General features: G+C 34.7%; 1 protein-coding gene across 1 annotated transcript in view; it reads left to right on the top strand.

Moving 5' to 3' along the window:
* The window catches only part of LOC148279282 (spondin-1-like), a 67,249-nt gene that overhangs the window by 43,648 nt on the left and 5,306 nt on the right, over nucleotides 1-18,295 (top strand). The window contains 2 exon segments of the mRNA XM_088230188.1: nucleotides 2,540-2,644; nucleotides 5,511-5,690. Coding sequence (XP_088086314.1) covers nucleotides 2,540-2,644; nucleotides 5,511-5,690 — 285 coding nt within the window.

Below are 18,295 nucleotides of genomic sequence, written 5' to 3' on the forward strand. Positions count from 1 at the left end.
CTTTGAATTATTGATTTTTGGAATATTGCACTAACCGGTGGAGTAAATTTATGAGTACAGTTAGATATAAAAATACCCGGAAGACAATCCACACCCGGTCCATTTTTTGGATCTACGTTTAGTGGACTATAGCGTGTTACTTTTGTAAATATAAGTAGATAGTAAATATTTCAGTAGATCCGGAATCGGTAAAGTTGGTATGAAAATGTGTCGCGGTTGGATTTGAATACACCGATCCGAAATAATCCGAGAAAAGATTCGCTACCCCAGTATATTATCTCGCGCCGTTATTGAGTTATATGTCATGTGGTCTGGGATCGTCGGGGTTATTCTTTTAGATTTTTGTAAGACCAGAATTGTTTAATATCCAGCTAGATACCGAGTTCAATCGATTTATTATAATCGGATTGTGGTACCTTCTTCTGCCTATTGCGTAACAGGGGAAATTATTGGTAGTCTGATGAATTACGGAAAAGTTTAAGTTTTTTACATATATACACTTTGGCGGCCTCCGTGGTGTAGTGGTCAAGACGCTTGACTCACGCTCGGAAGGTTCCGGGTTCGATTCCCGGTGAGAACACAAAAATCAAAATGAATTTTTCTCAAGCCTGGGTGTTCTGTGATGTAATTCACCACTGTAATTGGGCCTACTGGCCTGTAGTGGTGCAAAAATAAATGAAAAAAATAAAAAAATATAAAAGCGCCATCTACTGGTTAATTGAAAGAATATTCAATAGTAGATGGACAATCGGATACCGGATAATTGTACATGTAATTTTACATATACATGTAATGCAAAAGCGATAGTACATGTTATGTACGTATTGAAAAAATATTTATAACGATAAAAAGCACAGTGATAAAGTTTAAGAATTCCGAAAATAGTTCAGTTGAGCGAGGATCTCTGTTCATTTGATCGGTTACAATGTAAATATGGATTGTTCCCGCGGGATTATTGTTTCCTGCAATCGATAAGTACAGGAGGGAAATCCTTCCTGATCCGATACAAGGGTCTCTCCTCTGAGGACCCTTCAGTGAAGCCTTTCTCGTCCCCGGTACACACTCATCAAACATCCCTTGTTCTTTATACCCTGCCTACGTTCGACTATTGTTCATTTCGAAACCAAATATGAGATCCGAAATGTGGGTATTTCTATTATTTACTCAAAAAATCCAAATAAAAAGAAAACATGATTTGTTATTTCAGTATTAAATTAAGTATTACATTTAACTGTTTATTTTATGTTATTAGTTATTTGTTGCGTTCATCTCCCAAAAATTGTAGAAGAATGTTTTTGTCGCTGATAAAAACCCTGTAAATATTCCTAGAGTTCCCGGAAATAACTCTCCAGCGCAAGCGATCCACAATTTAAAACAATATTTTGCTCGTAGTTTTGAGTATGTGCAAATGTTTGCAGACAGATTGGATTACCTTCCCTATTCAGATGTAAATTTGTTGCTACAGAGATGGAAAACATTTACGAGAAGGGAACATGGAAATCTAAGCATTTACAGGGCTTGTGATCTATCATTAGCTGGTTTAAATGGCCACTGTACACACTGTGTAACGTCCACCATTCTGCCTATGTTTAAACATACACATTTCCTTAACTCTTTCATCTTTTGACTTTTGTGAAGTAACTTCTCAAAAATCTTCTCAAAGGTGTTTTCCCTCTCTGTTGCAATAAATTTATATATGAATAACTCCCTGGGGAGGAATCCCAGCCAGTCTGCATGCATTTGGACATAATCAAACATTGTTGAATTAACTACCTGGTAAAAAAAGAAGTATAAAAATTGAAAAATTGTTTCCAGGCGTTGCCTAGTAGGTGATTTGGTTCAGCCGGATGAATCTCATTCGCATAATAAAGGTTTTAGCTCCTTTACTTCACAAAAGTCAACAGATGGAAGAGTTGAGGAAATGTGAATGTTCAAACATGGGCAGAATGGTGAATGTTACAGTGTGTAAGTGTGTCACTTAAACGAGACAATGACAGGTCATAAGCTCTGTAAATGCCTAGACTACCATGTTCCCTTCTCAAAATGAAATTCAAATGAATTTATTTTTCCAAAAAAACATACGAAAAACAAAATATTTAAGTTGTTATCAGGAATCCTCGAGCGATTGTTCGACCATTATTAAGGTATGATACTCTCCAATAGCAAGAGTATTGTCTCTTAAACATAGTTTCACTGATGCGAATATGACGATCTCCAAAGTAATAATGTTCAGCTGCCTGACTGCTCTTGCAATCGGCATAACCAGAGGCAGGTTGGTTCTGGAAGCCGGGAGGTAAAGCAGTCTGTGCTGACACTGTCGTAGATAACCATCAAGAACATGAAAATTGATTCTCTATAAAATGGCTGAGTTCTCGATAGACCCTCTTATCAGTCTGAAAAAATGGGTCAGTGTGAACCCGTCCCTTCTAACTGTTGCAAATTGCAAACTGTTGGTCCGAAGCATGTCCAAGAGGAATGCATTGGGATTGAGCCATATTATACTCCTGTATAAACTAATTGTTATATGTAATTGTTCCAGGTGTCAGTCATGTCCCGAATGATTCCATCCCCTGACTGGTTTGTGGGGATTGACAGCTTTGACCTGTGCGTCAATGGAAACTGGCTGGACAGTATTACTATTGAGGTAACGATAATTTTCTAATTCCTTTAAACTACTCAAATTAATCCATTTATTATCTTTATTTCCTAAAATACGGATTTGTTCAAAGTACGAGTACAATACTCCAGTAGAGACTTTATAAAGTTGTGTTCGTTAAATGTTAGTAAATATTTGTACACCTCTAATCCAGCGGCGAATCGTCCAAATAAGGGATTATGCACAGCTTATCATTAAATTTGACTTTCGATAATAATGTTTTATAGTAACCATGTTTATTCTAATATTAATAGTTTTGCCGTATTCACTCCAGTAATGTGTTTTTTCAGTATAGTCAGATATTTAGACACTTCCCCAAGTAAATTTTTGGAAGTGAAAACAATATTATTAAACACTAAACTTGCAAAGGGAAAAAGCAGCGATTATAGGAGTTTCAAAGTCTGTAGTTAACAGGATAATATAAAAAATCTATCAAAACCTGTCTTTTGAAGTAGATTGTGTTGGAAAATGTGTCAGAAAATGAATCACCACACCTCGTACTGACTGCAAAATCAGAGACTTATGTCTCCGAATTCGGAAAAAAATGTGTGGTTCGTCTGACTTTTAAGATCAATGGAGAAGGTATCGTGGTCTCCCAAAGATCAGTCCAGAGGAAATTGGCTGAGGAGAATCACATTGGTCATCGGCCAGCTAAAAAACCTCGTCTCACGGTGGCTACAAGTAAAAAACGGCTGTATTGGAGCAAACTACACCAGTACATGACTTTTGCGGACTAAAATAGGGTATTTATCATTTTAGTGTTGTTATGCTTTAAAACAAATTAAATCCTGTGATTACTATATTTTTTTGGCTGTGCTTCTCTAAGGAGTACATATTGAAAATTTTGGTGAACAAATCATCGCTCGTTCGACGACGCCCAGAAGAGAAATTCCATCCGGACTGTCTTGTGGAGACGATCAAATATCCTACCAGCATCTTCTTTCAGGGGGATGGGGCGCCTCCATTTCGTACAAGAGATTATAAGGCAGGATCAGTACAGACAAGAACTGGAAAATTGGTTACTCCCTATAGTCGAAAAATGATTTCCTGGTAGCCAAGAGTACATATTTATGCACGACTTCGCACCCTGTTATAAAGCCAGGACTATCACTGCATTCCTGGCTGGGAAAAATGGGAAGGTTTTACCTTGGCCGGGGAATTCTCCTGACATGAATCCCATTGAAAACCTATGGCAGCTCAAGAAGAGGGAGATTGCCAAGGAGGCGATCATAACCAATCACCAGCACATCGAAATCTTCATCCGAGTGTGGCCTGAGTTAAAGTTTAATGCAACTTGTACAATCTGTAATTGTGGCTAAAGGCTATATCACAAAATATTAACATGCGATAATGTTAAATTATGATAAAACTAAAGAAATTAACTCGAATTAAGAACAAAAAATTTTCTTTAAATTTTCCCAATAAAATGTTCATGTTAATAAAAATTAATTACTCTGCCTAAAATCATTAAAATCTTTGTTTTATGAATACCAATGTGACAAAAATTTTTTTTTTATAGATGTTCCTATTAATTTGGCCACCCACTGTACATTAAAATGAAATGTTAGTTCTAATTCAAATCATTTTATTTTTATAAGAATGAATAACCACAAAGTAAGTGCTACAAATTTATATTTTATATGATGATGTTGCTTATTTGAAAACAATGTATTGATCATAAAATGTCATCTCAGAGAATGAACTTTAGTAAATATCTGTCTAGATATTTAACATTTGTTAAACTAAATAATGCCCCGTCTTTGTCAGCCTTTTTCAGATTATAAAATAATATGAGTATTTATATTTTGATTTTGATATTTATGGTAATTTAAAAATATGCTCATACGATAGTTATTTCACGTTTAATTAAATGGTAAAAAGAAATACCCAAATTTCAGCGCTTCGTTGGTTTCTTTCTTGGAACAGAAACTTGTCTTTGCTGAGGTTTCTTCCAAGATTATATGTATACCTCCCTACCATCAAATATTTCTTTGAAAATAATTTTAATATACTCGAGAGAAAACAAAGTTCACCGGCGTGTAATTAATGATGTCCATAATATAAATTTCGTTGATAAAATTAAAACATAATTGGGATTCTGTGTGGCGATTGAAACAGTCAAATATCTCGGACGATGAATACTGAAAGCGTCACGAAACTAACAATGGATTTTATTAAATATTTTTCATCAACGTAATGAAACTGGCTCATTAACATAAAAAGGTATGAAAATTCCCTCCGATAACTGACGAAATGATTAAAAAAAGTTAAATTGAAAAAAAAAGATTTCATAAAACAAGTCATTTTTAATGGAAACGAAGATTTTTGTCCACTAATGTTAGTAAATATTAGTATATAACCACTGATAAATGTTTTAATCTTACCAGTTTCGAAACGTACGCTTTTCATCGTCAGAATAATCAGACTAATACCATCATTTTTTTAAAACACTAATTTTTTCCTTACTCGATGATGCCATTACCACCTTATATTATGTTCTCCCCTACTCGATGACGCCTCCGCCGCGTTCTGTTCTGTTCTATCCTACTTGATGACGCCTCCACCGCCTCCTACCCTACTTGATGACGCTTCCGCCGCATTCTGTTCTGTTCTCTCCTACTTTATGACACCTCCACTACCATCTCCCCAACTGGATGAAGCAACCATAACCTTATGTTCTGTTCTCCCCTACTCGATGACGCCTCCACCGCATTCTGTTCTGTTATCTCCTACTCGATGACGCCTCCACCGCCTTCTACCCTACTTGATGAAGCCGCCATCACCTAATGTTCTGTTCTCCCCTACTCGATGACGCCACCATCCCCTTATGTTCGAATGTCTCCTCCGGTTGCAGGTGGACCCAATAGACGCGGGCACGGACAACGGCTTCACGTTCACAGCCCCCAACTGGCCCACGCAGCCGCAGGGCGTGGCCTTCCGCCTGACGTCACGCTACCCCGCGCACCCCGCCGGCAGTTTCTACTACCCCCACATCAAGAGGCTTCCTCCCATCGCCACCTTCCAGTTTGTCAAGGTATGTGCAGAAACAACTCTGTAGTCTAGTAGGAACCTCCCGGTACGATGACCGCGACATTCGATAAAGCGAAACTAATTCATTTATCTAGAAATTTTACAAAAATCGCCTTTGGTGACTTTTGAAAAAAAACAAGACGATATTATCTATTATTCTTTATACATAAAATTTCAATTGCTCGATAGAGTGAAAACAAAAATATAGTATTTTTGAAAGTATTTAAATATCAATATTGAATAGTTATTAGACAGCGTGTAAAGTGGCCACTTAAACCAGCCAGCATAGCCCTGTAAATGCCTAGACTTCCATATTAAATTTAGATCAATTTTCACTTTGCAATAGGTGTTTGTTCTATTTTTTTTAATAAGACTTTTTATTGCTTATACATGCATTTGACTGAAAAAATACTGACAAGCAAATAACATACAATATGTTTCTTTTTTGGGTAGCAGAAATGTTTAATTACTAGTAATGTGTACCTTGTCGCAGTGGGCAGTAGACACATTCTATTAGTTTTTGTAGTATATAGTGCTGGGAACCATGTTGAGTTTAATTTGAGCCCGTCGTCCTGTTTAAGTTATTTGGGTGACTTTATATTTCAATTGCCTCTTTTATTATACGTGCACTGTAAATACTGGGTTTATGAAAAAAAAATTGTTCGAAGGCGAAAAAATAATCAGTGACTATAAAGTGTTCCGCTATTGGGGATTTGTCAGGGTGCCCAAGGTTACACGCTCTTTTGTGTTCGTCGATCCTTTTCTCCTGGACTCCTTGGCTTCTTCAACGGTAGCCTAAACATCGGAACAAATCCAACACACGCGGTATCACCCAAAAAAAAACATTTAGATAACAGCGACCGTGAAAACCTTCGCACCAATAGCATACTTTTGAAAAAATGCAGTAGAAAGAGTACAAAGGATTACTGTGATGGAGGAAATGAAGTCAAGGATTCATATAACTAAAATGTGATGTATTTCAATTGATTTTATTTTTTTTAATATGACCCTTAGCGGACTCATTTTAAATCATATCCCTACCACAGTAATTTACACTTGTGATGGTCTTCGTCTGGTCACTGAATTATTCGACGTTATTTTGATCCATTTATAAACCTTTTGAATCACCTTCAGTTTTCACGTGTATTCTGAAGGGAGGCTGCGTCGCGCTGTACATTATAATCTGCCACGTGTTCACGTGTACTAGTCGCATACGCGCGCACGTGCAGTCATGTGTGCGTGTGGGGAGGTCGCTGGAGGGGAAGAATTTAACAAAATGGGGTACTTGACCCCATCGGCGGCAGACTTCATCAAAATATAATATTATTTCTTAAAACGTATTACGATATTTTTAGAACACCCTGTATTATAATTATTTATCACCTATTCGTAACAAATGGCCCATAGGACACAGGAATTAGCACTAAATTTATTTTTTATTTTTTATTTTGCAAATAGATGCGAAGTTTAGTATACTAATTTGTTTTTTTTACGAAAAAGATGAATCGGGACGGGAAGACGGTGGGGAGAGATGAATCATCTAAGATAACCCATCTGAAAAAAACAATAAATATCTCTGCACAAAAGATTAAATACAAAAGAATAATAAAATAAATAAAAACCACTTTGTTTTTAACCACTTATTATTCCTTTTTCTATCGACCAGTTTCAAAGCTGACAGGAAAAAAATAATAAATAACCAAATAAACAATATGTCATTTGGTCCACTCCGGTCTAATTTTATAGATCGTACCCAGATGGGTTACGAGATCGCATTACGCTTCCTATCCTAAAAAGACTTGATTTGTTAGCTCCATATGTAATATTTAGTAAATATTGATTAAATAAAATAGGACAGAATTTATTAGTTAGTCGGTTAAAAATAAAGTCCTTTTCATTTATTATATAATAAATTAATAACCACAAATTTAGTACTTCAAATATAAATTCTACAAAAAATAAAGCCAACTTTCATATTGGTCAGTTATTTGTTCCATCTTTGGTTGCAAGTATGAAAATTGCAACCTTGAATCAAAATACGTTACTCGAAAGCTTCTCAGAAATTCCTTTCTTCAGAGTACTTCCTCAAAATTAGCTCATTGATCGGTATGTTCACTTTCATCCCCTCATGCTTCTACCAATAAACAGGAATGAAGATCCCTATGTTAAGGACATATTGTGGGCTGCTAAACGCTGATTTTCGACCCTTGCTCACGACAAAATTAGAATATTTAAGAATTCCTTTAAATGTAATATTATCACTTTCAATCAGCTGTGTATTTTGTATTGTATTAATTAACCATAGAATTAAGAATAGTCCAGAAGAAGCGTAGAATCATATTTGAATACATCGGACTGTGTCCAATAATTCCCTCACTATGCCCTACTTTCACCGCGCGCATTCGTGAGGTTGCAGCGTAATGTTGCTTGATGGGGAAAAAAAAATCATAACACAAATTTAAGGTAAAAAAAAAAGCAATCTGTTCATTTCTCTAAAGTTTTATTGTGCTCGCGGAAATATTGATTGACACAACAGAGTAGATAAGTAAAGGGTCATTTAATAAGAGTAATTGAATTAATGAACTTTCAACTTAAAATAAAAAACAAATTTTATTTTACATAAAACGGATATTTTTATATCATGTTAAATAATATTTGATGTTTTGAAGATAATGTCGGTCAAATGTCCACCACAGAGTTGTTTAATCCGAGATCCAATTTTCATTAATTCTCTCATTAGATGAGCAAAGTAGGGTAAAAAATTACTACCCTGGCAACACTAACGAAATTTCCATTTTGTTTCTTCGACAATCTGACAGATGGAAAAATAATTCAATTTGTAAGTAATGCATTTGTTATATACACATTTATTTGCTAATTACACATGAAATGTGATTGCATCCTGTTTCTTTAAGATTTTAGCAGTATTTCTACACTTTAAAAGGACACAACACGGCATAGTTGAACTCAAATCAGGAGTCGCGTACTGAGCGACGTCTACAAAGAAACTAATGGGTCAAAACGTAAACCTACTCGTTTATGAGTAGTTGAGTCGCCTTCTGTTTGATGTGCGTATGCAGTTTCTGGACTATTCCTTATCTTCTTAATTCTATGGTTAAATCTTAAACCAAAGATACCAAATGCATTCAGTTTCCTAAAGTATACTGGAAATGAAAGTATACTGGTAGTATGGTTAGTTTATTTGAATTTTCTCAATTTGATCGAAATAATATGCTGCTACAGTAGTTAATGTGTGGTTCAATGATTGTGTTATAAATAATTTTGCATGAATCCTTATCAACACATCTTCTTATTCTTCCCAAGACTGTTTTTTTTGCAATCTTTTTCGTTACCATCTTAGTATTTTGGTGCAATGTAAGTTTCCATGCCATCATTACACCCAAATATTTCATTTTGCCAACTTCTTTCAGTTTTTCATTATCTACTACAATTGTATCTTATATCCTAAATACAATAATATCTACACGTCTTTTTTTATAACTTATATGGCATCATTTTCGTAATATAATACTTATTTTGTAATGATGCTCACACTTACACACACACCTAAACACTTATTCCCACACATCTACACTTACTCTCATACAAATACACATAAACACACCCTTTTGTTGTAACACAATTTAATAATATGTATTATTCTTATTTAGAAACTTCGCTGGTCTGTCTTTAAACTGTATTTTATTTCAATGTTATTACATTATTGTCGACTGTTTGTTTCTTTAAAATAAATAAATAATACCTCAAGAGCTCTTTTCGAAGTGATTCGTGAATATTGATTTTAATTTACATATTTACGTAAAACAATTTATTTCGTCACATTAGAGAAATATTTGCAATTATCTCTACTCGAACCCTCGGCCTAAGGTCATTTAATTAAATCCTCAGCAAATTTTTTTCCTCCATTTTGGATAGAACCGCCAAATTATGTATTATACCTAGTATAGTTCTTCAATAACAACAAACAAGATTTCAACTCCAACGCAGATATTCCTAGGTACGAATTGAAGTAATGGATGCCGAAAATGGTTTCGTCACTATTAGACCTTTTCCAAATATAATAATGTTCCGGTATTCTGGATACATAATCCTTGGGGCTTTTGTTTTTCTTCGGAAACATTTTATCCAATTTCAAACCAATTCCTACAATATCTCGTGACCACCCAACACTCAACTACCCGTATATAAGGAATATTGTAGTGTTTCAGAATTAGGGAATACTTCGAAGGTACCTAGTATTGGGTACCGAATACCCACAGTATAAACAGTACCCGTTTCTGCCCCTAGTGTGCGTACTCGATTATGCCCCGACATGGTCAAAAAAAGTATATCACTTTGCTTACTTCCGTTTTGTCATCGTCATATGTTGGAAACAAAATATTAATATCAAATTAAGTATAAATAAAATATCTACTTAGCTTAGGGGCTTCCTTCATATTGTCACAACATTGTCATTCTTCCTCGTGACTATTATAAACACGAATGGATAGTAAAAACTGTGTTTACTAATGTAGAATGTTAGAGTTGAGGGTTGTTGGAGCTCCTACCCTAGTTACAGATTGACAAAAGACACGGGGTTGCAGTTAAATGCATATTTTATTTATTAACCCTTCATTTCCTTCAAGTCCCTTCATACAATTAAATAAAATATCAATTCTATAATAATGCACGTGAAACCGCATTTTTAGGAATTATTATTCTTCTTTTTTCTCGGCCTGTTACCATTCACTCCTGGACAAAAGCCTCCTTCATTCGCTTCCGTGTCGTCCATCCATTATAAAGACTATCTTCATCGGTACATACCATGACGGTACACTGAACTTCTGAACTATCTCTGTCTACCTCGGTATGTTCTACCGCCTTGTCATCTCGACGTCATATGATCAAAGCCAGCCAATGAATGACGCCGAAAATTTAGTCCGCGATCCTTAATTCAACTTCGAAATAGTTCTTACAGTTTTATCGGTAAAATTGATCATGACCTCCAATATAAGCGATTTAAATATTAAAAATGCAATGCATTAGAATATAAGACACAGATTATTATGAACTTAAAAATTGTACATAACTTTAAACGCTCGCAGCTAAGTGAAGCGTCACCACCCGTGGCCGCATAGCCTATTGTTGGCTCTGACCTCCTCCAGAATCTGTCACCATTCCTCCCTGCACCATGCGGCTCTTCTCCAGTTCGTCAAGCCAGTTTTTCCCATGTCACGTCATCCAGACATGTTAATTTTGGTCTGCCTCTGTTTCGTCTGCCTTCCGGAGTGTTGAGCATTTTTCTGTGGATACGATCTTCATTCTGTGGACGTGGCCCAACCGTTGTAATTTCTTTATTTTCATGAATTATTGTGGAATGTTGGGTTCGCCATACAGTGCCTCTAATTGATGATTGAATCGTCTCCTCCACACTCCATTTTGGTTTACAGCACCAAATATCTCGCAGTTGAGTGAATGCATGGCTTTAAATAACCAAAGTTTCTACGAAACCTCTTCACGGGTTTAGTTAAACGATTAATTATTTATAAAGATGTTTAAAGTTTTATAACTTAATTATGTAATGGTGGGTAAATAATCTTTTGTCATGCGCGTAATCGACAACAGGGTAGTGCTACATTATGTAGGTTTTATTAATTATTAATAATCAGCGAATCCACCAAACCATTTGGAACCCACAAACAGGTACACGACCATATGCGCTACATACATTTCGAAATTAAATATTAATGAAAGAGAGGATTCTGTGGCTTAAAATAATACATATAAGTTATAATATATATATCATTATGTTCCTAATATCCCCAGACTGCCGAGGGCTCTAATAAGAGAAAGATATTCGTTATTTCAACGAATATTCGAGTTCTGACGAAACCCCTAAAAATTATTACAGTTTAACAACTTTATAGCTTTAAGTAAAAAACTAAAGATTAAAAATAAGGTTTGTATAGCAGTTACTACTTACACAAATAATAAAAAAATAATCATTACAATAAGGCGTTAGCAAAAAAAGTTCAAAGCGAACAGGTTCCGTTAAAAGGATACGCGGTCTGACTTTTCTTCATACAAATGTATTCCGTATTTTCTCACTGGATTATTACGCTAGAGGGATGATTTTCCACCCACTATTGGCGAGTTCCTATCTTATCGGAGCTAGGACCATCCGGAAACCTTTACCGGTTTGTGGTCCAGTGGTAGTATTGTATTGAACTCACGGACCAAAGGTCCGAGGTTCAAATTCGACTTTGCCACAACTCGATTTCTTTTTTTCCAGCACAGCTTATTCACGACTTTTAGGAAAGGTCTGAAAATTTTAATATAAAAATGTAAATAATGAAAATTCGTGTATTTCTCTATTTGTGCGGAAGTTGAGAATTCGAGACCTCTTGTTTGTCGATTTTAGCTAGGCATCATCAGTCCGACTTGCTGTTGTCTTTTTTGCACAATATTCGGAGAGGCATCTGCGAGAGTGGCAAAAAAAATATATTGAAATACGTATTCATCAAACCGCCCCTCCACCGCATATCCTCTTTAAAAAATAAATAAATCATAGTACATACATACATAGTATAATACAATTTCGTGGCTGTCAAAGTCACAAAACGAATAAATCAGTTGTGAGTTGTGATTACTAAATAAGAAATAGATACAGACGGAGCACTTGACAGGAGTGGACTAAAGGAAATATTGTTTATTTCGTTTATTTTTTCTTATTGTGAATGGCTTTTTTAATTTCTTAGATTTCCAATTTATCTAATTTTAATATTTTATTTTCAACACGAACAACTTTGAATCCAGTGTCTTTATTGAAATCGTGATTATTTTTTATCGGGATGGTTTGCGAATTCAGTGCAGAAAAATATATAATATTACTAATCTTTATTTATTTTTATTCGTTTATTTGTTTAAAAACTTCGAGTACAAAGAATAAGTACTTATTGCTAAAAGCAATATCTTCCAGCCAATTAAAAAACAGTCTGGTCAAAAGAAGAGTTGTCAAAAATTTGTACTAAAAAACGAAATTATATACGTAAAAAAAACCTACTAAGTTAAAAATAACAGCTGTTTTTTTAATTGGGAGATAATGCTTGCACATATTTTTTTTAAGTGCATTATGTTAAACATATTAACGGGTGTGGAATGTGGAATCAGATGATGAGTATGGAAGGAGAAAGAGAGAAGAAACAAGGAAAGAAAGGGGATAAAAATATATATATATTATAAAATAAAAATAAAAAAAATATGCGGGGAGTTGTGGGTTCTGTGGATAAAAAGTAATGTTTCAGGCGTTTCTTGAAGGTTCAAGCTTGGACGGAAAAGGAATAACTGAAAAATGATGTGCTATGTCGAGGAATGGAAAATGTTCTCTCCTTAGAAGAGTGAAGCGAAAAACCTTGATCAAAAATCTTGAAGACCGCTTCTAAATACTTTTTATATAAACAGAAGGAAATTCTTACTTCGTCAAAATAAATATGTTCCATTTATTGATTGATTTAGTGTTTATTTTGTAGAACTCCATATTTATTTTAAATCCAACACTGATTTGAGTCTACTAAACACTTTATTTTTTTTACAAATAAAAAAACAGAAATTTCCTGAAAATTGTTTCTCCTTTTAGGGCATTTGCAAACTAATGTGAAGATTAGATGGAATGCCCTTATATAGTTATATATTTCAAGGTACTTGAGTAACAAATAAAAATAGTCTCATGAACTAAAGCATGTACATTAATCATAATTGCGGGGAAAACCAATAGTTAAGAGCAAGGCTGAGTGTTTAACAGGCAACGGGGAAAATGCCGTAACAAGGAGAAACAATTGTCAGGAAATTTTTGTTTTTATATTTGTAAAAATAAAATAAAGTGTTCGGTAGACTCAAATCAGTGTTTGATTTCTTATATTATAAGTTTAAATATGTTCCGATTCAAATGTTGATTTCCTGTATTTGAAGAAAAGGTCCCGGACGTTGAACGTTGACCACGCGAACTTTCGTCGAAAGTAACGTGTAGGTACCTGTGCTAAGCGTTTCGTTGAACTTCGAAGTTTTGTTCGGCAATCATAGGAAGGTCGCTAATAAACAAAAGGATTTACAGTCAAAGTTCTCGCTTCACATTTGGCGATAAACATGTGAGTTTAGCGTTAACACATGGCGGGAATGTCGCTGTCGTTTGGAGAAGCGTGGGACGGCCATTTTGGGACTTCGCGGAGGCGGAGAGCAATCAATGGTACGCTCGCGTCGTAAGGGGAATACCCACCATCATCTTACATTATTCCCTTTAATGTATGGAATAATAATATATATGTTTTTTGTATTTTAAGCTTTGTTCAGTTGATTGCACCGAAAATTGCACCAATAAAACGCTAACAAAATAAGATAAGCATATTAAATATGTTTGTATTTAAACTCTTGGCACTTACGCCTACCTGTATAAAACGAATTCTTAATTATGTGAAGGTACTTAATGTACAGTGCTTGAGCCATGTTACTGTGTTAGTGTCTGTAGGTGAACCAAGTAATCAGTTAACATATTAATCGTAGAACTCACACGAGAGGTAGTATCATACATGATCAATATAGTGCAGGTAATTGGTCAAATAAACCAAAGTAGGGAACAAAATGCCGAACACTCCTCTAGTGGAACGGAAGGCCTGTTGACTGCTGCCAACAGGGGGGGTAAATAATAATGCAACTCCCAAATAAAAAAAATATTTTTAAAAAACATATTAATCGTTTGTCTTAATATATTTTTTTTGTAAACGTTCTGTCATCCACACGTAGGCAAAGTTGATTAAAGATTTGAATGGACTGTCAGAAATATTATTACTCTTCAAATAAGTCACAACAGAGAGAGAGAAAAGACTATTTAAAAAATAAAAGAGAAATAATTCAATTTTGAAGTCGAATTGAATTGTCAAAATTACATCATCATTCCCTTTCTGCACCTAATGGTGCATAGGGCCCTGCTTTGGTTCACCAATCGCAGCATATCTTGATCATTTTTGTTACATTTTTGTTACACTTACGCTTCAGGTGCTACTCCAGGGACTATTAAGTATTCTCGTGAAAAAACACCTTTTTAAATAAATATTCCTTGTCAACCATGTCGGGAATTGAACCCGAGGCCTCTTGCATGGTAGGCAAACGCGCTGACTACTACACCACGAGGCTGACAAAACGAACACATAGATGCACAGATAATGTGGCAAGATTCTGCCCTATTAACTCATAAGAGCATCTAGGCGTAAAAATGTTGCCACTATGAAAAACAAAATTTAGTTATTATTTTTTTCCATCTGTTTTACTATCTTCCTGAAATCGCTCGGTAGATAAATACAGATGATCGTTAAGTATATCGTTTCGGTAAATGTCAAAAGATTTATTGGAACTTATAATCGTTTTGAAGTGGCCATTTCTTATCACAGAAGCCTTTTGAAAATATAAATACTAACAGTTTTAAATTTTAATTAAGTACGGGTCATTCATCGGTTGCATTCGGTCATATATGTCGAGATGACAAGCGCGGTAGAACATACCGAGGTAGATAGAGATAGTACAGAAGTTAAATATACGGTCTCGGTATGTACCGATGAACCGAGTTTGGTTGTCGCAAAAGATAATTCTCACGTTTCAGGGCCCCGATTACAATGGGAAGTGAACCATCTTTCAATTGTCCATAGTGTGAAATGTGAAAAAGTATCATCGAAGGCTGATTTCAGCTAATATAACCTATAAATAACTTATAAAGTGCTACTTTTTTGTTTTATTACAAAAGCTTAGAGTCTAGCGCAGTTTTCAAAGTTACTCAGAAACATAAGGAATTGCCTTTTTAGATTTTTAAGTTTAAATTGAAAGTTCAAGTCTGACTCGCTCGAATTTAAATTCTGCATTGCATATTAACGTTACGAAGCGGAATATTTTATACGTAGAAACTACAACTTTAAAAAAAATGAGAATCCTAATAAAAAGGATGTAATTAGAATTTCTGGAGAAATTGAAAAAATATATTAATTAACGATCCGGACGAAAATTTTCAAAAACCCATTAAAAAAATCATAACTCAAAAACTACACAAAATCACGGAAAATACGTGGGGGTGATTCGGATACCCCTTAATATGAGGCACCTACATTTTGCCTTTGGACGTCACTTCTGCGGCCACCCTGTATATTGTTTTATTGGATTACAAGCCTTCAAAGCAGAATTTCAAGAAGACTAAAGTGAGCATTTTCTATAAAAGAATAAAGCTGCCAAAGCTTCTCGCGATATTGAAATGTTTTTTTTTTATTATTTCAAAAATGGACACTAGATTGAACTCGAACAGAAGGTGTCGAAAATGCTCACTTTCGTCTACTTGACATTCCGTTTAGAAGACTTGTAATTTAAGACTTTAAGACTGAAAAAGCACACATTATGATAAAACTGTAAATACTTTTAAATATCATTATAAAATACATAATTTACTGCCTTAGAACGGGAAAGCTATCCCTAGTTAGGCAGTTTAGATGAACCAACAGCAAAAATAAAAAATATGTATGTTTACTTTTACTACTGAATTCATTTGTTGTATAAATAATTACTTGTATTTTGCTGTAATAAATATGTAAAATAGTAACATAAAATAAAAAAATAAAAAATTATATAAAGTAATAATAACATAAAATTAAACACAATATCTTGTACAGCAAAAAAATTTCTTTCGAATGATGCATAACTTTTACTGTTTTGTCTTACTTTTGGTGGTTATTTTTTATTTGAAAAAAAACGGACACCACTTATGTTAAAATTTTATATTATAGGTTAGGGGTAGTAGAAATAAATTAATTTCGTCCTTCAAGGCGAAATAATTTCGCGAATTCGCGATTAGGCCAAAAAAATTCGTCCTTGGATTTTTGAAATTGTGTAACATCAACAAAACGGCGCATCGTGCGTCACGCGTCCGACAAAAATAATGATTACGTACGTAGAACGTGTATATATATGATTTATAATAATATAATACATGATGCGCGCGCGGCCCCTAACGCGTTAACCCAAAATTTGCATCGTTATAATTCAAGTAATGTGTGGCCGTGACTTGCCAGAATTTTCGCGCCGTAATTTGAGCTAATATTTGAAAAATTCCCGCGCGAGTTCGGCCAATTAGGGCGCCTTTACCTCATTTGTTATATTTTATTGCCTACGGGGGAGGGAGGGTGCATATTGGGAGGGGGAAGGGCAGGGAGGCATACTTATACTACGGAGTGAGGATTTATTCTTGCGAAACTCTTTCTAGTTTTTTTCCATTTCGATTTGGAGTGAGATCTTTCAATACCAGATTCGATTTGATTGGTGAAAATTGTTTAAAGAAGCGTCTGTTCTTTTTTCTCTGAAGAAATTTTGACAGATTGATTGAACCCCCAAAAACGTTCATGTTCGCCATGCAGATTTAAAATACTGGAGGATTTATTTATGGTTTTAAGAATATATAGTTGATTTATTCCGAAACCGATTCGCTAATGAGACGTTGAGTGTTTTTATTTAAAAAATTAAAATCTAAACGAAAATTTAAAAGATATTTTTTGTATGTATCGTATTATCAGCGCTACGATATTTTAAAGCTTTGGTCTTTTAAAATGACTCCACCTGTGACGTCACAAGTTCTCTACTATGAGTTCTGCTGATTGGTGAATTGGCTTCCCGTAAACAGGAAATTTATCACAATAGTATATCATCGGTTGATTCACGAGAACTCGGGACATCATTCAAAGTAGTTTATTTTTATTTATTTTTTCATACATTTTCGAGAAACTTTGCCGTACAATAATGTGCTGTTTTTTGCTTTTTAAAGATTTCTTTTGTTGGTGTTAGATAAGGGAGGTCATATACTACTCGTAGCTTCAAGATTTTATTTTGCTCTCATTGTAGTCTGTTTATGTCGTTTTGATTTCTGTTCCCCGTAGTTGTTGCATATAACACATTTTAGATTTGACATCGGCTTCATTCATTAGATTTTTTTCCGTTTCGGAACAAAATTTTGATTTTAAAAAAAAGACTCGATTTCTTATTATGTATCTTAGACTTAGACATAAACCGAGCATCTGCGTTTCCGTGGATCGTTACGTGCATTTCTGTTTTTTTTATTTATTTATTGGGGATATCAGCAGTAATACATGTAACAAAAATACAACGAATAAAATATACAGAGAATAAAACCAATGACAGATATCCACAGAAATACATTAAATACACGTACAATACATACTAGTGTGTTTGTGTGAGTGTAAGTGAGTGAGAGGGTGGGTGAGTGGGTGTTATATTTGAATGAGGGTGGACATGTGTGTAAATATTGCACAAGTGTCAAGTGTCGAAAATATAAATATAAAATATTAAGAATTAGAGATAAAATAAGACTTTATTATTGAAACTAAGTATGAGACTACTTTTCTGGCTACTTTTCTGTGTCACAGACATTATTATACGAATACTCATAATTCCTTCTGGGAAAGATAATAAATACTATGACGTAATTGAAATAATGTAACTGACTGCCCTTTATACAGAACACCAAAGCACCAAAGCAGGTATTGTGGTGCTCCGAGCATGTTGTGTGCC

This window comes from Micrasema longulum, unplaced genomic scaffold, assembly GCF_059751315.1.
Source record: "Micrasema longulum isolate JH-2025_06_02 unplaced genomic scaffold, ASM5975131v1 h1tg000739l, whole genome shotgun sequence".
Classification (NCBI taxonomy): domain Eukaryota; kingdom Metazoa; phylum Arthropoda; class Insecta; order Trichoptera; family Brachycentridae; genus Micrasema; species Micrasema longulum.